Source organism: Thunnus maccoyii, chromosome 1 (genome assembly GCF_910596095.1).
Source record: "Thunnus maccoyii chromosome 1, fThuMac1.1, whole genome shotgun sequence".
Taxonomy (NCBI): Eukaryota; Metazoa; Chordata; class Actinopteri; order Scombriformes; family Scombridae; genus Thunnus; species Thunnus maccoyii.
The window spans coordinates 26,929,360-26,951,223 of record NC_056533.1 but is presented as its reverse complement, the minus strand read 5'-3'; the positions used below and the strand labels follow the sequence as shown (position 1 = coordinate 26,951,223).

At 37.4% G+C, this 21,864-nt stretch overlaps 1 protein-coding gene across 6 annotated transcripts in view; it reads left to right on the top strand.

Annotated features, from left to right (window-relative positions):
* Positions 1-716: 716 nt before the first annotated feature.
* The window catches only part of LOC121909861 (protein diaphanous homolog 3-like), a 191,241-nt gene continuing 170,093 nt past the window's right edge, over positions 717-21,864 (top strand). For 4 of the 6 annotated variants that reach the window (XM_042430777.1, XM_042431015.1, XM_042430691.1 and 1 more), the window contains exons 1-4: positions 717-1,370; positions 9,732-9,764; positions 10,130-10,312; positions 11,371-11,475. In XM_042430777.1, coding sequence (XP_042286711.1) covers positions 1,245-1,370; positions 9,732-9,764; positions 10,130-10,312; positions 11,371-11,475 — 447 coding nt within the window. In that variant the 5' untranslated portion in view covers positions 717-1,244. The remainder of the gene's footprint in view (positions 1,371-9,731; positions 9,765-10,129; positions 10,313-11,370; positions 11,476-21,864) is intronic. The other 2 variants (XM_042430931.1, XM_042430850.1) reach the window with 1 other exon arrangement.

Sequence of the window (21,864 nt, the reverse complement as noted above, 5' to 3'; positions counted from 1 at the left end):
CCAACAGTGTAAAACACTTTAGGTATGACAACCTGATAAAAAAAAAAAGACAGTATCAATTTATGTTCCATCTCAAGCTTCACACAAAGGGCTGGTTAAGTGTTTGTTGGGCCCTGGAAACAGTACAAGGTAGGATACAGTCTGTGGGTAGGATGGAGAAAAGGGAAAATCATTTTTTAAAATATACTAAAAAATATCTGCATATCTGACAAGTGTGTATATGTGGTAAAGTGCCAGTTTTGTTATGAAACAATTGTCCCACACATATGTTCCCCATCATGTAGACTATGACCATATATAATCTGTTGTGCAATTTCAAAGACAGTTGTCATTTTATTTTAAAGTTGACTGTGCATAAAATACAGCTCATATATCGTTTTTGGTCATTTGAGTTCACTAAAATGTGTCCGGTTTGTTAATCAGCATAATTAAATTGTAACGCTGTAAAAGCTACAATTTGTTTTTCACAAATTCAATCCGTAATAACATGATTGACGACTGACAAATTTAACCACCACTGACTGCATCACCTAGGCCACATAAACAATCGTAACTCCGGGAGACCCAGGTTTAGTAAAACAAACCATCACAATATGAAATTGGCTGATTGACAGCTCACTGCAGCCAATCAAATGCTTTTTTGACTCAAACAGAAAGGAATGTACCAATGACAGTTAATCTTTGTGGCTCAGTGGATGCTATTGGTCGGGTTGAACACGCGTACCGGACATCATCATTGCGCGGGTCTGTCAAAAAATATCTGCCCCATAAAGTTTCCAGGTAACGCTTTAACTACAGTTTGTAATAATTATATAGCATTTATTTAGTGGTCGGATAAAATTTGTGACTGGAGAAAACCGCTACGTAAGCATGCCGCATTCCTGCGGTTAACGGAAACTCAAGCTTTGCGTGACAGTCCGTAAATTGGATTAGCGCTGAGTAAAGCCACCAGTGAATGATACTGTAGCAAACCTGCTAACGTTAGTTAGCTAAACGGACAGTTGGGCGTGAAGCCTGGAAAATATAACGTTTGGTATGGACTTCTGATTTTGACAAACTGGTGGGATTCACAGCTATGCGTTAATCAATGTTAGTAGTCTTGTCAAGTCAAGCTATTTGTGGTGATGTTATAGACAATTCTGCGTGTGTCCTTCACAGTTTTAGGTGTGCTTAACGTTACATACATTACTAGGTGAACGTCTTAAGAAGCTGTCAGTTCGTGTAGAAGTTAGTAGGTTAACACCATGGATAGTTACAGTCAACGGTTTGAATCCACTACCGGACGAGACAGTAAATCTCAAAAGAAGAAAGGTTTTTCTTCCCACCACGGCTCGTCAAGCTACGATGAAGGAGACCGCAAACCAAAGTTTGTAAGTATGGCAGATTACAACTGTAACGTTGGTTTCATTTTAGCTGTATGGAGGATAAAAGAGTTTTATGGACTTACGGTACAACGACAAGCACATCATTCTTCCAAAATTATGTATGGAAAAATGATGTGCTTATGAGGAGCACATAATCTTTCCAAAGTTATGTGCTTCTCAGTCCCTGTTTCTGTTTCTCTCTTTTCTCACTGACACACACACACGCACACGCACAGACACAAACACAGAGAGAGAAGTGCAAACCCACAAGGAAAAAGTGAGCTGCAGCTAGTACAGTTAAACAGTGGTGGAGATGAATGATATCTTTGTAATGTGTAATGTATTTTGTTTAGAAAACGCCATGAAAGAATCTCTCTAACAGTTAAAAAAAAGCTCATAGACAACACATTCTTTTAAGCGAAACAGTGACCTTGACTGTTTGTTTATTCTTCTTTGCCTGTAGCAAATCAAAAGGTTAAAATTAGCACAGGGTTTAGCCCTTACACTAATCCATTGTGCTTCCTACTACTACAAACCAATCACCATTCTGTCTGTCAGGTATTTATCTGCTGTATTCTTCTGTGAGGTATAGGGAGACGTTGCTAATAGGACAGATCATCACCATTATTAGGGTTCTCATTTTCAGTGCAGTCAGACCACTGTTAACAACACTCACATCTCTCTTTAACTGATTCTTGGATATGACACAGATCGAGTTTATGCATGCTGTGCCGGCATTTGACCCCATTCTTACCACAGCTTAAATCCCTGTTGCCACCATTCAGAGATTCAAGTCTGTAACTGTATTAAAGGTCTGTGCAGCAAACGGCAATGGTTTTTAAATCCAACTGTTACGGCCACCTATCTCACTGATAAGCTGTTCACTACATGTCTACTACATTTTCTTCTCAGGGCTAATTGAAAGCAGTGTCAAAGTCAGGTCAGATGATGTGTGGTAAACCATTCAGATCGACTTCCAGTGTGAGCTTAACCTGCATCCCTGTGTCTGCCTGACAGGGGATAATACAGATATATGTACGCTGTACTGTATGCACTATAGAATATACAGTACCAGTCAAAGGCTTGGACACACTGTCTCTTTCAAGTGAATGGGAAGGTGTGTCCAAACTTTTTACTGGTACTGTATGTATATTAAAAAATAGGGCTGCAACTAAGGATAATTTTATAATGATAGTGAAAAGAATCATTTGTTGCAGCCCTATTTTAGTCTATGAAATGTTAAAAAAAATGGTGAAATGGCATTCACAATTTCTCAGGCTACAGGAATGTCTTCAATTTGCCTGTTTTATCTGATCTAATGTGTTTTATGTTATTTTCAATTTACTGTCATATATGGCAAGCCATCATGAACCATCAAATGTTTGTCATCTTTGCTTAGAAAATGACTGAAATGATTAATTGATGATCAAAATAGTTGCAGGTAAATTTTCTGTCAAACAACTAAACGACTAATTGTTGCAGCTCTAGCCTAATGAAAACCATTTGACAGACTCAAGTCATTGCATTTCCCATTTGTGGTAACCTGCCATGAAACTTGTAACATCTGCTAATTGAATATCTCTTGGAAGATTCAGCGTAAATCCTCAAAACTCCTTTATTTTAAATGTTAACAGTGTTTTAGAAACAACACATTTTACTGAGTATGCAAAATACAAATACATCCACTGTGAGACTGTAACACAGCACTATATCTGTGAAGATTCTCAGTCATCTAGGTCATAGGATATCTAGAAGTGGTAAGTTAAAGGCAACTGGACTTGCAGTAGATTTCATCTGTAAGGCTTGTTATGTTCTGACTGACCAGTGGGAAATGCCAGGCACGTAACCTCTTTAGGGCTGATCACACACTGATAGTCCTTGAGCTCATGCTTTGAAAATGTCAGTTAGCACAAACAGTCTTTAACCTAACAAGCTCCCTTGTGTAAAACGAGTCCATTAACAAAAAAAAAAAAAAAAGTGGATAAAAATGCATACTCAGAACTTCTAACCTTGAGCATGAAAATTCATTCTTAATCTTGGAAATATTATTTGACCAAATGATGATATTTCAAGGTCCATTAATTAGGTTTTTTGGAACTTTCAAATGCATCTCATGATTTTCATCAGTGGGTAGAGTTTGCTCAGTTGGCATGAATATAGTCTACTCAAGATTTTGTGTGGCTACTGTGAAGTCATTGATAATGTTGTGTTTGTGTCAACAACATACTAAGTTTGCTTTTTCATGCTGTTGACTTACTCTCGGCAGCACCTTTTCACTATTGTTAATAAGAATGAAAAACATCATTATATGAGCTGAATTACACCTTTTCACTGTGGCTGACAAAGGTGTGTGTTATTTTTCTGGTTTTCCTTTCAGTATACTAACCAAACAGCAGCTAAGTACACTGAGCCCTCATTGCCTCTCAGAGAGCCTTGAATTCCTAAAAAAAAAAGTGGTCCTTAGGTTTTTGTCCTCTTTAACTGTCAGAAATACACAGCCAAAGTGCATCTCATTATTTCCATTCCATTAAGAGACACATACATGTACTGTACTTCTTATTGTACAGCTTAGTCTTTGAATTGAATCCCACTCCCTCATCAGTTTTGTCTAACAACATTTATAGCTATTATATTATTTTAACAAATAACTGAAAAACCATTGTAAATATTTTTCACAGTGAGCATTGATTTATTTAGTTAATTGTCATTCAATAGGTGGCACTGCAGTACCACAATATTTACTGTAATTGGTAGGAAGTAAATTTCCCATTAAAGGCCACTCTCTGTGTGGAGGCCAATTTTTCAACTAGAGCAATAAAACTGGAGAGAAAAAATGGAACAGGGGACATGTTAATGCAATCTGTTAATGTTTGTTAGAGATATCGGTTTGGCCCTCTTAAGTACAGGGTAAAAATGGATGAGAATGACCATTGTCATGTCCAAAATCAATTGTTTGTCATTTTGAGCTCTGAAAAGGTTTCATGGTCTCATCAATGTAATGGATGTTAAATAACATTTTCCTTTATCACTAATTTTTGGAGAATTTTTTAGTATTAATGGGCAATATTACTGAATTTTGTGCTCAAAAAAGCAACTGTGGGGGAGGGGGGGGGTACTTTTCTTGGTCTTGAGAAGCTGCAGCAATTATTAAATGACACACTGCAGTCTATACTGTACATTTACTTCCAGATTGACAACTTACTGCTAACCTTTTCCTCAGCTCCGCTCGCATTCACTGTCACTTTTCTACCACACGCTCAATCACTCAACCACTCACTCACTCCACACACACATTACGCACTGCCCTAATTCCTTAAAAGGAGCTACACCACCAAGAGTTTGCCAGGCAACAACATAGAGGTTAACTCACATTTCGGAACAGCGCTGCACAGAGGCTCCCAAACGCTATTGATTTCTGAATGAATGGATATTTGGTGTTATTTTTGGCATTAAAAAAAATACCTTTTTGGTCAGACTGGGGTTCTCGTTGGACAATTATTTGGGAAACATTGAGCAGTGTGGTTAATGAAGGCTGCAAAGACTGAGAGATGAAGCTTTGTGGATGCTATATTGGTTTGGGTGGGTCTTAGGTTCTTAAATTTTTTGCTTTTCTCTGATCTCCATGAAGCATTCCCTTTCTGTGTTTACCTCTTTTTTTCTGTTGTAGATTGCATACGCTGTGTTTTCTAAAGCCCCTTTCACACATGCAGTCTATCCCTGAAGTGTTCAGGAATATTTCCTGCATGGGGTCATGTGTAAATGGGAGCAGGGATCGATATTCAGGGAAATCTGTACTGCCAATTTCCCACCTCAAGACCTAATAACATTTCAGGGAAAATGCCGTTATGGCTGCGTTGTGAATGAAAGCAGCAACATTGTAGGGACAAGCACGTAAAGGGTTATGTCTGTCTGATGAAAGACGCTTTCACATGGAGCAAGCAAACCAGTCACAGGACTCTGCTGATGATGTATTTGTTGTTTACGGTTGCCTTGCTAGTGCTTTCGCTAGGGATTTGATAACTAATAAGCAATACAAGTTCTTTTGTTTGCAAACTTTCTCCTTTTTTCAAGAATGGCTGGAAACTTCAATTAGTAAGAGACGTCTTCAGCCGCTTACACGTACATCTGGCCTTGCTCCATCTTCTTCTTCTGTTGAGTTTTATGGCGATTGGCATCTATAAGTGTTGCTGGGCTGTCCCTTGCCCCATCTGTTCCAGCATTGTCATGGCATATATGAAAAGGTGCAAGACAGAAATGTTCCTGAATATAGCTGCAGGTGTGAATAGTGAAGATCACTAGCAGTGCCTGATAGGTTATCCCAGTAATTTACTGGGAACTATGTGTGAAAGACTCTTAAATCAACATTCTCTTTATGAGTGTTGGGTTACTTGTCTCAGTGAATTAAAAGAGATGTTATTAGAGTTTAATTAAATGCAGAGGATGATAGCAGAAGGTAAGATGAAATCACTGACATAACATAATAACTGTGGTCAGGCTGTCCTATTTTGTCCATCAAAACAATAGTGAGAGAAGGTTTTTCATTAACCAGGCAATTGTGTTTCTGATCTGATGCTCTTGGTCAACTCCTTCTGGACAGTTTCATCATCCTGTGCTGTTCCTGGCTCGTACTGGTGGCCTTCTCCTATTTCCACTAGTCATATGGGTCCTTTTGCTTGCTCGGTTTGGAAGCCTTGGAATTGTGCAAGTGGAATGCAGATGAAGTCTAACCCTTGCTTGCAGTTTAATTGGGACTGCAGATGGGTATTAAGAGCAGGTCTTGAATTGTTATTATATATCACTAAGCTTCAGTTCAGGGCTGTAGCTAAAGAAATATTTTCATTATTGATTAATCTTCTAAATATTTTCTCAATAAATGTATTGGTCATCTGCAGTCAAAACACATCCATCACAATTTCCAAAAGCCCAATGTGATGTCTTCAGATTATTTCTGTCTGAACAACTGCCCCAAACCTAAAGATACTCAATTAAGAATTATACAAATCAGAGAAAAGCAACAAATCCTGACATCTAAGAAGCTGGAACCAGAGAATTCTTACTTAGAAAGTAACAGCTGAAAGATTAATCAATTGTTAAAATAATTGCAGATAATATATCGACTAATCGTTTCAGCTGTCATGCTTTTATTGGTATTTGAACATTATTCACTGTAATTCATTCTCACACAGCTGCTAGGTATTTTATTTGCATACTGTAAAACCTTTTCAACTGTTTCATTCATGCAAACTGCTTACAATAAGAATATCCAGCAAGATAGTATAAGGTCTCAGCATTTCTTTTACACCTGTCAGTTCGGCATCTCTTCTATAGCTGTGTACAAACTATCCTGTAGCAGAGCTTCTGTTACCCTCCACTGTGAAAATGTAGTGCTATGGACAATCGCACAGCAAGTGCACCCATGGATTCCTTTATACAATTCTAATTGCTTGATGTTGTTAAGATGCAACAATGTGACTCTACTACAAATTGAAATTTCTTTTATCCTAAATAATATGCCCTACATACTAAATAAAAGGCACGTGCTGTGTGTGCAATTACATAATTGCAGTGGATTGTGCTGTTGTGCACTACACTGCACTGACACAAAAGGGTGGTTTAGGCCCTGCTTGACTGTACACATTTCCACACATTTCTCTGTTTAGGAGTGGCTGAGATTGACACTAAAATGAGAATAGCTGGTCCACCTTAAAGGTCAGTCCACCTGAAGTGAGCCTGGTCAGGTTATCATTGTTGCTAACTTTGCAGCTAACCCCATTCACTTTTTGCAGCAGTTGGGGAAACAAGAGACGAGACTTTTCTTGGTCTTGAGAAGCTTCAGCATTTATTAACTGACACACTGTATTCTGTACTGTATATTTACTGCCAGATTGACAACTTACTGCTAACCTTTTCCTCCCCTCGCATTCACTATCACTTTTTTGCCATTCACTCTCTGCACACGCTCAACCACACACTCGCTATGCACACACATTACGCACTGCCTTACTCCTTAAAGGAGCTACGCTACTCTTGTGACAGTACCTTTCACGTAGATGTCCTTTGAAGAATGAGGAGAGGGAAAATTCTGGGATTTGATGCACTTGTCAATGACTCAAAACAAGTCCACAATAATGTAGGGTGTTATTGTGCTTGCAGAGTGTGCGAGTGAAAATCACTAGTAGTTTACTGATATTAATGATTATGTGAAATTTTAGCAGCGATGCTCATAATTCTGCAGTGGTGGAATGAATATAGGGGAAACACTGACTTTCTCATGTCAACTATCAGTCTGTTTCTCTAGCACATTTTGATGGAAAAGATATGATGGAGGAGAATGGCTTAGTGACATGTTGACATTTTATTCCAGGTGATTTTATGTTAATTAGACACTAGTGTGTATTGATTTATTTCTCTCAGGTCCTGTACTATTTGCTGTTATGCTTGAGTGAGAATTAACCTCATTGTCAGTTTTTCATTCAGCATTTCATTATGATAACGCTTTGAAATCTCATGTTTTCTGTTTATGTATTGACTTATTAGGATTGTTCATTTGACATTTTTGACTCAGTTACACCTGTTCCAAGTGTAGATGGCAACATCCCAAGAAGTTTATAGAAAAACAAACAAACTGCCAGAGAAGAAAAAGCTGCAGACAAAACTTGTTTGACAGGCACTGAGGTAGCTGGTACGCACAGATAACAACAGGCCAAATGCCAGTCTGTTCTTCCACTGCACATGTGGATCCTTTATAATTTGCAAAGGCTTGTTTAAAAAAATACTTTTTATGCAGCAATTTTTGTTTAAATAACCAGGGTTGTCGATGTGCACTACCATGACACTTAAGTATAGCCTAGATGTTTTGGATTTGATAATCTGCCGAATTGCACCACTGAGTTCCCCAAAAGGATTTTCTTTTTGTAGGGAAATTTTGGCACCCACCTATCACGCTTGGTTATAATTGTACAGGCTCCTGGTGAATGTGCAGCAGTTTTGGGTTCATTCAACTGGCATACACTGGGTCCATTAATAAATGTAGATCAAAGCATTCATAGCAGATCAGGTTTAACTATCCATGGCCGTCTAAAGGGGACAGATAAGAATTCTATCTGTCAAAGTGGTCAGTAATGGTTTGAGGATCACTTTGTGAAATTATGTTATTGACCTGTCCACTTCAATCCCCAGATATCTCTCCACCCATTGTTATATAAAGCACTGATGTCTCTATGGTTAGCTTTAACACTGGCTCAGGTCTATGGCTGAATTACTACCACGAGGTGTGGCAGTTTTTAGATATACAGTATATCTTTATCCTCTCTGTTGTTGCACTGCTTTGGACTGGGAGAAACAGCATTTTGTTTTTTTGTGTATCCAAATACACAAGAAAATGACAACAAACTAAATCTTGAATCTTTATCTGGGCTAAAGGTGGTAAAACTATTATTATTATAATTATTATTAATTGGCTCTTTCCATTTTTGTTGTGTTGTTTCTCTATTCCAGCATTACTATGAGGTTAAACTGCTGGTTCCTAGCATTAATTTGATGGTGCTGACATCCATGTCAGATGAATCCTGGAGGAACTGTTAAACCTTTTTTACAAAGTCCTCCAATTATAGTATACAGAAGGTAATTGTACAAGTGCAAATAAACTGAAAGTCTCCTGCCTCAGGTCTGCGGCTCTTTGAATATCAGGAGAGACTCGATATTCTCACCAGTGATCTTCTGCCAGGCTCATTCTGCAGCCACATTTACTTCTTGTGTGTTTTGGGAGCTTTTTGCCTTAGTTTGATCTTCAGCAAGCAAAAAAAAGTATTAGTTTATTAGCCTAGTTGGATTTAGGTGACTGATTTGCACAGTAAAGAACATTCAACTGTTTGTTTCTTAAAAAGTCCTTGGTTACTTTGTTTGTATATTTAGGACCATTTTCCTGCTTTCCCCAAAGGGACTTAAGTAGTACACGTACAGCACTTCACCCAATATGGATGTTAACAAACTAAAACACCCTTTAAGCTTAAATCTCTCCCTTTTTATCCAATACAATGTAAGGGAGGAGAACCAACATAACAGAAACATTTCACAGTCCTAATGTTTTCAGACTGCACTGCATCTTTCTCTCCTAATTCAGCATCTGGCAGTTTTTGTATGTAAGAATTGAACACCGTAAATGTAACCTGTGGATTTTCTCATTAAGAATATAAAAATTAACAACCAAAACGGCACTTTCAACTAGGTTATAATAAGGTCATAAATAGTATCACAATGATTTGCTGGAGCTGCTGTAGGACTTAGTTAAAAACCTCTTTTTTTTATAATATTTGATCCAGTTGCTTTATGTATCCTCATTTTGTATTTTCTGTTCCCCACTTGTAGCACTTACCCTTTAGAAACATCACAGATGATGTGGTAAGATTTGCAAAATTGATGTTCTTTCTCTTCTCCTATTTCTCATCACTTTACTAAAAGTCACAAAAAAAACACAGACTAATTTTTCTCACCAACTAATGTTCTTGACTTGTTGTTGACTCCACATTATCTAGAAAGTGCTATGTCAATGTGTCCTACTTCTCCTCAACATGTGTTAAGCAGATATATGTGCTTTGTTCACACAATTCACACTAATAGCATTGTTTTTCTAACTCATAGTCTACTCCATTCTGATTATTAACCATTTAAATATGTTCATAAACTAACATATCCTTTATGTATCTTAAACTGGCAATAATATGTAGCTGTCTGTATTTTAATTGTCTTCTCTCTTGTCTCAACAGCTGGACAGATTTGCCAGTATTCGGATTCCGGGTAGCAAAAAGGAACGGCCTCCCTTATCACATTCTAAACACAATACTAGTGATTGGTCCATTTCTTCATCATCAACCTCCCATCAATTTGAGGAGCTTTCATCAAAGATCACCTCGGAAAAAGAGATCTTGGCCCTGTTTGAAAAGATGATGGTATGATGTTTTGTCATTGTGCGATACAAACAAAGTTTTCTTATAACATGAAGCAGCTTGACATGTAAAATCTTACAATGAAAGGGCAACCACATTGACTCAAGTGAAGATTTGGATTGAAGAAGATTGGCATGCCCCACATTTTAAATATATTTTTCATGTGTTTTCACAATTCACAATGCAGGCAAAATAAACAACAGTTTTTTTAAATTTAGTTATTTCCTGGTGAAATGAAATGCACAACAAAAATGACAAAGCTTTCAGTTGAGTAATGGCTATGGTAATAGGTATTCCTTTATCTTGTTTTTCAGTGAAATACTTGGAGAAAACCACAGAAAGATTTTCTTTGACTGTTGGCATTTTCAAGACAGTTTGGGCTTGCTACAGTAGTTTCTAACAGGATATTCTGACACTGTATTTTTTACCCGCTTAATGGATGACTGTGTCTGTCGCATTTCTGCATTAAAGATGTTGGGAGACGCCTTCAGCGCCTTCACACTTATTAGAAATGTGTGTCCTCTATGGAGGCAAAACATTAAAAATGAGCCAGTAGATCACTCATGGAAGTTACAATATTTAAGGCTAGACCAGAACACAAACTAAATGTAGGCAGACAGGTAGACACTCACCTAACAACATCAGTGCTACAAACACAGATTATCACATGATACTAAAAGGCCTACTTTGTAACACAAGAAATTGTAGTCACATTTAAAAAAAAAAAACATATGTTGTTGTTAATACATTAATGTCAAATCATCTAATATCATATTACACCAGATTTTTCAAACATAATTTCCAGAAATAAAACACTCCCATGCATTTTGGCCATTTTGATAAATGAATAACTAAAACTAGGCAAAAATAAGTAAATGGGGGAAAAAAAATCAGCTGTCTACTCTTTGGGCCAAATATGACTACAGTACTGATACGCTGTTGGAAATGCCAATTAAGTCCCGTAGCCATAGATGTTATGAAAATAAATAACTAAAAACAAGAATATTGCAGTTTAAAATTGCAGACGTGATTTATCCTCTTTCTCTTTTTTTTCTTTTCAGGAGGACATGAACTTGAATGAGGAAAAAAAGACTCCTTTGAGAGAGAAGGATCTCAACACAAAGAGAGAAATGGTCATCCAGTATGTTTTTACTGCTTCTAAAACTGTAAGTTTTTGGAATGTATTATTATTTTTTAAAAACTTAATTTTACTTTTGCTGCCTAACTTTTTTTAGTTACATGATTTAATATCTGGAATTTAACATGTTTAAATGTCATGCATTTTTAAGACTTTTTGCTTGTACACACATGTTATATCATTCCATATATTTTTAATGAAAATAATGTCTCTCATTGGACCTGAACTGAGAGAGACTGGGGAGGGACTGCATTTGATTATTAGATATCAAAAATGGGTTAAATTGGATTACAAACCTATGCAATCTAAATTGTCTTGCCATCTCAATCTCTTGCAGGTGTAATTGCACCTGCATTTAGATACATTTGTAAAAAATACAGAGATGCTGTATTTAGGATGGGAATTTTCAACATAGTAGTCATTAAAATGCAAAATGAAAGGTCATCATGTCAAAATTGGTGCCTTGCATAGACTTTTCGATTTATGAAACATGTAAAAATCCCACTAGGCTTTACCAAAGATCCCAGCCGACAAATTAGTGAGACCCTGCTTGTGTTATGAGGATAGAGCCCACCCGCTGATACCCCAGTATACCAAATTGTATGCCTCCAACACTGCCTTAGCACATACTGATCTGTTGATATAATCGGACAACAATAACAATATGTTAATTTATTGGCAAATAATATATTGGCAACTGATGTTGAACTTTTCGTTGATTTCTCTTACCCCTTAAAATCTTATTAAAAACCACAATTTAGGAGCTCCCTGGTAGCTGAGTGGTTACTACACATGCCACATATCTGCAACGTTCCTGGTTCGAGTAGAGAGCTAGGGATCTCTGTTGCATATCATACCCCTCTCTCTCTCCTCACGTTACCTGCCTGCCTTTTTGCTAATAACTGTACAGTGAAGTGCTCCCCAAAAAAAAATCTTAAAAAAAACAACAACCAGAAAACACAATTTGTAGGTGATACTCCATTAAAAATGTACCCCAGAGCCTGTTTGATATGGCTTTAGTCTGTGATACTTACTAATAATAAAATCACAGCCTACCTGAGGTGTTTTTTTTTTATATTTCATATTAACTGAAGTTAGAGAATAACCTCTCTGAGGGCACTACTCCTCCTCCTCATTCTCCTTCTTAAATCAGTTGTTGTTAAAAAATTTCACAGATATTAACCTATGCTCAAGCTGCCTAACATCGCATTGTACAAAGCTCAGATTCTCCTTTCCATTTTTGCTTTTTTACAGGTTTTTTCATTAACGAGTTGGCACAGTGTCTTGCAAAGAAGTGTTACATTTATCCCTCCAATGTTGCCTTAGGCTGTCGATCTCTAGTTACCATGGGGACCAGCCTGTTTATGCATGCATTTGTTTACCTGCATGGTAAAATAATGTGGCCACCGGCCAATAGGCAACAAATCAAAAACCTTCAAAGCACCAGTTTTATCAAATGCTACATTTACATAAAACGTGATAAATTGAATGTTTGGGGAGAGAAGTTGTAAAAAATAAGCACGTTCATGGTATTTCGCTCATGTCTGTAATTACTGAGTTAATATAATATCACAGTAGATGTGAGATACTTGGATTTAATTCTGCTTTTAGTTCTTAAATCACTCTTAAGACTGTGGCATTATCAAATTGTTTTATGAGGTTGACCAGGCTCTCATGTAATAATTTGCCCTCTCAGACCAGTACAAGGTCCTTAAGCATTAATACTCTCAAGATATGTTATTCTGTGTCATGCTGTTGTAATACAAGTATGCTATTATTACAAATTAGCCAGTTCATAAAAGTTTTTTGTCATGTGTGCCCCCCCCCCCCTTTTCAGTTGTCAATTTAATTTCTATGACTTAAGGTTTCCTTCCCACCAAAAATTCATAAGGCAGAAGGGACACCAATTTCCTGACACACCCATCTCAACCACCCTTTTCAATCAAGATTGCTTTGCCAATTAACCTTTAATACTGTGTCCTAAATTGATGTATGTCTCTTGCTGATATAGTCAAGTGCGATAGCCCCGTGGAGAAAAAAATGTTATGTATTTTGTTACACAAAATAATTGGTGACCTTTGCCAGTGTGTTGTGTAGCAGTAGTTGTCTTGAAATAACCATTCTACTTCTTGGAGACCCCACTGTTGATTTGTCTGCAGTGCCCCTACTGTGGAGGGAATGGTGTTTTACTTAGTGTTGCCTTTAAAACCAAGAAAGACATTTTCAGAAATTTGATCTTCTTTTCAGTCTTAGTAATATGCTGTATCATTAAGACTGGGCAGAGGGGCAAATTAACAGTGTTCAGTGCTCTGAATCAGTATTCAGTGTTCTTATTTTCAAAAAGTTCTTATTTGCAAAGATGGCACACATTTTTCAAGTCATTTTTTAAAAATACAATACCCACATGTCCATATGTACATTGAAAGAGTCATTGTTTGCTGTAATTGTTCTCCTGTCCACACTGGTCGTGAAGAGATCCCTCTTTGGAGTTTGACAAATCAAGTGGATATTTTCCAAACTTAATCTTTGGTACAAAATTTCTTGTGAACCAGCTATACCCTGGAACTCAATTCACCTCTGACTTTCTCAGCATGAATTGCTAACACGGCTCAGAGACCTTAAATCAGCCAGCATTTGAAACCATGAGACAAGGGCTCACTGTCCCAACATTGATCAAGCATAAATTATGGTCTACTAATTTCCAAATTCCAATTGTGGCTAAAACCCATATTAAAGTGATTTATTGTTGAACAGGCTGATCATTAAAAGAGAAACAAATGCCATGTAGGCTAAATGTTACATTATATAATGGGGATGGAGCATGTTGAACACAGAATAATTACACATCAATTTAGGCACAGGTGCATATTTGTTTTACTACATATAGTTCATACAAGTAATGTTGAGATGTTGAAAAATAATTATATTTTATGTTTCATTTCACTCAAACACTTTTTATAACTTTGAGGTTTAATGTAATAATCTCGAAGCTCTCTGTTTCATTGTCTTTGGTGGCACCATATGGTGATAAGTGGTAATTGCATGTATGTTGCTCTTTTGCATGGATTACATTAAACAAATTACTCTTATTGGCTTTTTACTTGCAAAGCTTTTATTGCACTTACAATAATGTAACGAGTGTAGTTGTTGTCAACTTGAGTACTTCACCTGGTTCACTGCTCCTTGTGTGTGTGCATTTGATGCATGGTGGGAGTAGCTGCCGACACCCAGTTTGTAAAAATCATAATACTGCAAATGCAAGGGCTTTCATCAGCGGGCCATAGGCCACCATTGTGTTACCTAATTGGCAATAGATAGGGACTTAACAGACATTTATTTAAATGAAAATCTTTGAGATTATAATTTTTTTTTTTTTTTTTTTAATTTGAAAAACATATTACATAGCTGCAAACTCATCACTTTTAGATGAAATTTTCCATTTTGATTGATGGGCTTTCATAATGAAAATTGTGATGTTAGTTAATATCCGTATATTGGTGATAGTTGTTACCCTTTTCACTGAAAAATGTATTGACAATGGAGCATTTTTTCTGCTTAGGATGACTTAAATAATGAATGTGGTCTTGATTTGAACATCTCATGTATTAGTTACATGAATTTACAACTAATTTAAGCTCACCAGTCAAGGCTAATTTATTAGACCGTAGTATGTCATGGCATGCTTTGGATGCACCAGAGATTGTGCATCCAATGGTGAACTCTATTAGGAATGGTTCCACGTCTGTCAACTGCAGGCACAGAATAATATTTAGGCAATCTTGGCTTTTGCCACAGTACGGAGACAAAGCCTATGTTCTTTGTTATGGATTGGGTGAAGAATCAGGTGTTATCAGCTTAAGTTGCTATTAGTGCTGGGCAGTATGACCAAAAATTGGTATGACAGTATTTTTTAATATTTGGGCGGTTTTACGGTATATCACGGTATTTATTTATTTATTTTTGCGTGACTGGGCTTTTATATAGGTTTATAGTGGCTTATTCTACTGTCAGGAGTACATAGAGTTTACAGGAATCGCTTCAAAAGTTTGTTTTTGAGTCTGAATGAAAGTAAATACAGGAACTAGCCACCTGTAGCAGCATTGTGGCTAACTGCATAGAGATCTGTATCTGGGGCAGTTTTCTGGCTAACCAAATCATCCACATATTCATCTGTGCATGCCGGTTTGTTTACATGTATGAGGCTAACTTTCACCGCGGTTAGGAAACTAAAGAAACTAAGTGCAATGACGGATTATCCTGTGGACTATTATGAGGACGATTGTGAGTGATTTCACTTTGAATGGCCAAGCGTATTTATTTGAGTCAGAGTACACAGAGGGGAGATAAAACAACTGAGAGAAGAAAAATGAAGAATGGAAGCAGAAGGTCAACAGAGGCTTGTGCAATGAAACAAGTTCAACAAACCCAGGATATCTTTTCTTTAGCTGGCTTCACTGAACCTAACGTTGGCCATCCAGATAACTGGTATCAAGAAGCTGGCTATCAACTAGCTCAGTCAACTCTGGGTTTTCCTATCCAGCTACAAACACGTTTATGTGAACTAGGTGGGGTTGTTAATTATGAGTGACATCATCAGAACCACGAATGAAGTACTTCATATGATATGAGATGAAACGGTGATACCAAATACCTGTGGAAAACTTCTGTTTTAGGGACAGCAAAAAGTCATATTCAGCAAAGTGAAATGTAAATGATAGCCTGTAATCACACAACAAAACAAAAAGATGTAGAAACACTAGAAATAATGTCCAAATATTAAAAGTAGGCTAAGGCTTAAAATACATGTAGAAATTATTATATGTGACTTGAGTATAGAATGAGTATTTTTTCCTATTTAGTTGGATGATGAAGAAAACATTCTCTGTCACATAAAAACTTAAAAGTAACGCCAGACTGTTTCTGCTACCAAAGCAAAGAGTGTAAAAGTAGTTAATGACCGATGAGGTCTATCTGACTGAAATGTTGCATTTATAATCATGGGAGCCAATTAACAGTGTGTGGATTATTTTCTGAGTAAAAGACAAGCTTTCATTTCTATTTTCAGTTATCACAAAGTTGTGATGTTATTCTGAGCTGCAGTGATGAATCAGAGTGTAAAATCATCCACACTGTCAGCTATCACTCTGGGGATAAAATCAGTTTTGCACAATTAAAATGCATCTAAAATCATCATTATGTGTTTAGTTTCGTAAACAATCTCTCCATTTGTTAGAAACTCTGTTTTAAAACCGGAGTGGTAATAGAAAGCCTGGAACTATAAAGTGTTTCTACTGACCTATAAAAAGATATATTGCTCTTTTTTACTTGTCACTTTATTGTAAACTCAGGACTTTTGTCCATTTTGGGATACTGTAGGAATGATGACTCCTTTTTTTACAGTCATTTGATTGGTCAGTGGTTGGGGTGTTGACAAATTGTGATCTGATCCTCTGGAGTTAACTTGCTCTAGAGCAGGTTAGCTGTTCAGCATAAGTTGCTATGGCGATGTACCCCAGTAAAAAGTGAACCACTGTCGTAACCCTGAAAACCCAGGGTTAAACCGGAAGTTACCTTGCTAACCCCAAATCCTGCTTTGTAGTAAAGGCCTCAGGAGGAACTGCTGCTGTTCCTGCAGTCACTGCTCTCCTCTCCCCATTCAGAATCACAACAAGCTTTTGAAGTAATTCATGCAAAAATCATATTTATTTCAAAAGCAGTAGGAGGCTGACGGAGGTTGCCCCAATAACTGTCATTATACCTGAGGCCTCGTTTACCCGAATCTCAATCTGAATCTCAATAACAGAGCTACCTGGCTAGCTAGTAAGCTGTACCCAGCATGCCGTTTGGCGGTGTAATTTTGTAAATGTACATTAATTATAATTATTAGTGTTACAGATTGTTTATGTGGCACAAATTGTTGTGTGCCATAGTGTTTTGCCCTGTTAAAAAGAGTTAGTTTTGGGTCATTAATTATTGTGTTATAAAGTTATAACCGTTAGTAAGAAGGTTATGCAGTTAATAGGGGTCCTCTCTCAATATACTCTACATAGCTTGCCCCGACTGTAGCGCTCTTCGCAGCAATTATATATTTTGCCTTCTATTGAAGAGTTACAGCAATTATTTCAGCTATGCACTGGTATGGAGGTATATGAAAAATTCATATTGTACGAGAAATTAAAACCAGTTTACAGGATGAATCAGTATACTGCCCAGCACTAGTTGCTATCCCTGTATCCTCTTCTCATTGTCTGATCTAGCCAAGGGGAGGGTGAAGCTCAGAGCTTTGCTGTACAGAGTAAATGTTCTGAGAGTGACCTCGCAGTGAGACAGAGAGATTGAGGCATTGTAGCCCTGCTCCACTTCCCTGTACTGTTGTGAAGAGAAAAACATAGAGGGCCCAGTTGAAAGTGCAGCTAAGATGGGGAAGTGAGGGGGGAAAAACTTGCTCCATTACCATCATTGTTCTGGGCATAGTGAGTTGAGAAAGAAATGGAGATCATTGTGGGTGAATAAATAGACAGGACTGATCCCACATGATTTCAGGTGGATGTGATGAGAGGAAAGTGGTGTGCAAAGGTTGATGCTCATGAAGCTGAAATCTGACCATATCTCACTACTGTTGACCATACCACTTTTGCTGGTGAGTTTAAAGTGTTTTGTTTTATCTTTGTGAAGAGTTTTGTTTGATGTATTGCATGACAGTGTTGCACAATCTATTGAATTGAAGATCAGTTTGATTATTTTATGTGTAATTATGAACACAACTGCCACATTTTATTGATATTAAAAAGATAAAGTTATAAATAGCATGGAATTGATATCAAGTTGAACAATGTCGTTCACTGGAAATGAAGATGCAGAAGAGCTACAGAGACACTTGAGCTTGAGGTTTAAGGCAAGTCCTCGGCTCCTTTGATGTCAGCATGCAGACAGGCTGCCACTAATGCTCCTTTAGCAAGAAAAGCTTAGCCAGAGGTGCCTGTTGCTGATATGAGCAGCACGCAGGGTTCTCTGTCTAATGAAGACCTGAGATAGCCGACCAGTGTTGTGAGGACCTCCACAATCTCCTCAGCAGTCAGCTCAGAGTAGAGGTGATTGAGACAGTTGTGGCAGCCCAGCAACAAGTCTAGGTTGCGAACTAGAATGACACCCTCAGCAGCTGTAGCATGGCAGCTGCTGAGGGTGTCATGATGTTCATCATCATGTCTCTCCAGGACAGGACATGCGGTTGACCGCTTGGCCAGAGAAGGAAAAGGGAAGGAGGCACGGGCTTACTGTATCTTTGATGGGCTGGTGTGCTGCCAGGAAGTGGTTGGTACTAGTAAAATGGCCCCCTCTGTTCCAGTTCCTCATGACAGGGCAAGACAGCCCAACATGAGTGTAGCAAAGAGGGCAGGTCTTAACCATGATGATAACAATACTGTAGGTTTTTGTTGCTGAAGATTATGGGGCAAGTGCATTCATTTGTGGTGCTGAGCTAGAGCCTTGTGGTGGTGATTGATTAATTGATTCTGGACTATTTTGATAATTTATTAATTGGTTAAGTTCTCTAAGCAAATTGCCTACTTTTCCTTATCTTACAGTATCATTAGTAAATTGTATTTGGATTTACATTATTGGTTGGAAAAAAGATTAATGTGAAAACATCACAAACGGCATCGGAAATAGTATGGGCATTTTTTCACTGTTTTCTGATGTTTTATAGACCAAACAATTAATTGAGAGAATAATCAGCAGATTCATCAATAATGAAATAAATCATTAGCTGCAGCTCTAGCACATACCAAACAGAATCACTTTTCCTAAAGGTTCAAACTGAATACCAAGCTGTTCAGTAGTCGCTTACTATTATCAGTGAGTTGGAGCTATTTTGCTTTCCTGGCAATCTTTCTACATGCTCATATAGATATTTGACTCCGCCTATTCTGGTGATCAATATCCCTTTCTAGGGCGACAGAGGTGCTTATGATCATTTTAGCACACAAGTATGAAGGTGGGTTTTTTTGAGTGAGATTTTGACAGTTCACTTAATTTTTTTTTAATGAAAACTAGTGCATACACCTGAGAGTAAACATTGAGAATATTATAGATTGTGGCTTAAGATGTCAGGGGAGAGACAGACTGGGCGTATTTCCATTGTTTTGGCAGCCTGCATGGTTTAGGGATATTTATTCCTGCCAGCAGCGATACAGGCTGATTTCTGAGGCCTTTGATGAATCACAAACATACCCAACGATATGTGATGCTTTGGCATTGGTACAGCTGTCTTGATAAACCCAGTAAGTGTAACTTTCTCTTTACACCACCCTCTTGCTAAAAAACAAACAAACAAACAAACAGAGAAACTTGCTTTTAAGCCTGCTACTGTCATCTCAGACTATGAAAAAGCTTTATGCGGGTATATGTACTAGTTTGTCAGGATTCATGTACAGTAGATTGTTATTATAGAGGGGAGAAAGTCTTTCAAGTCTATGGTCAGATACATTTTACTTAGAAAGTTGCACATTTATAAAGGCCCTCTCTGGTGGCTAAAGAGGGACTGTGGGCAAGATAAACAAATAAATTGTAAAACAATCCATATCTACAGTGGTAATCTATATATGACATTTGGCATGGTTTCACTTTGCATGTGATCAAACATTATGGAACATTGCAGTGTGAGAGATGGTGACTGTCTTAGTTAATTTCTGTCATTTCTGTGTTGATGACACATTTTTGAACCAACATGAAAAGATGAGATTCTGTGCCCCTTTGGAAAATGTTCTATTTGGGAAATGTGTCCGTTCGGTGTAAAATATTTGGAGGTTAGGGAACTAATTAAGAGACTTGACTTACCGTCAAATTAAAGAGAACCGGGGAATAAGCATTTGGGTTTACTCATCTGGTGGCCTTGATCCAAAGCCACCAGACAGATCCAGAAAAACCTGGAAAAATTAGATGGTCAAAAATGTCATTTTTACTTCAAATGCTAGTCCAATTTAAAATATCACTGCTGAAGGTGTTTTTAAACTGAAAACTACTGAACTTTTCGGTGTTAATTAAGAAAAGATTTTACAGACGCAGAAATAAACAAAATTGTGGAAAATAAAAGTTGGACCCCACGTTACCTTCTGAACAACCTCAATTGTCCATGTAATGCTATAATACAAATTTTAAACTATGAATTTCTGAAGGCCCTGCACACCCACACAGGTGTTTTCATTTATTCTGGGTGAGAATAAATGAAAGACTGAGCCTATGGTCGACTGATAGTAGACAGGTATTTTTATACATGCACCTAGGCCTTGCTAGTACCTAATCTTGCAGCCTTTAGGTCCCACCCATACCTTACAAGACTAAGGCAAGGCAAGGCAAGTTTATTTGTATAGCACATTTCAACAACAAGGTAATTCAAAGTGCTTTACATGGAACATAAAAGGCATCAAGACAGAATATGAAAACAACACAAGACAATATAAAAAGACATTTAAGTACAATTTTAAAAAAATAGTAAATTGGAGACAAAAAAAAGCTAGTGAAATGCTACTGATGGCTTTTGGCTGAAATGTCCATTTCTGTCCACAATAAGTAATAAGACAGATCTGTGAGTGCCGGTGTTTTGTTTGTTTCAAATAAAAAAAAAAAGAAGCTGAAATAGACTAAGACATAAAATAGGAGAATAAAACTTACAGTAAGATGTAAGATATTAACCCTCAAATTTGGTTCAATAAAAGGCAGTGGCAAATAGAAAAGTCTTCAGCTGTGATTTAATAGAACTGAGAGTTGCAATAGACCTGCAGCTGTCTGATCGTTTTTTTTTCTTTTATTTTTAGGGAGACCTTTAAAGACACAATTACAGTAGATGAGTCTACTGAAGATAAATGCATGGACAAGTTTTTCTAAATCCTACTGAGACATAAGTCCTTTAATTCTTGATATATTCTTCAGGTGATAGTAGGCTGACTTTGTAATCATCTTGATGTGGCTGTTGAAATTCAGGTCTGAGTCCATGACTTCACCAAGATTTCTGGCTTGGTTTGTGGTTTTTCACATTACCAATTGAAGATGAGTGCTGATTGAATTGAAGAAAATTCTGGCACATTCAATCATTGATTTGTTCAGTGCACTTACTCAGTGCTTGTATTGGACCACAGTCCCCTGGTGATGTGGTTATGTAAATTTGTGGTTCGTCTGCATAATTATGGTAACATATTTTGTTGTTTTCCATAATCTGAGCCAGCGGAAGCATGTAGATGTTGAACAGAAGAGGCCTATAGACACAAGGTAGTACCTATCCTTTAAGTAGGATTCAAACCAGTTTAGTACTGTGCCAGAAAGTCCCACCCGGTTTTCCAGTCTGTTTAGTAATATGTTGTTGTTGACCATGTCAAATGCAGCACTGAGATCCAGTAATACTAGCCCGAATAAATATCTCACT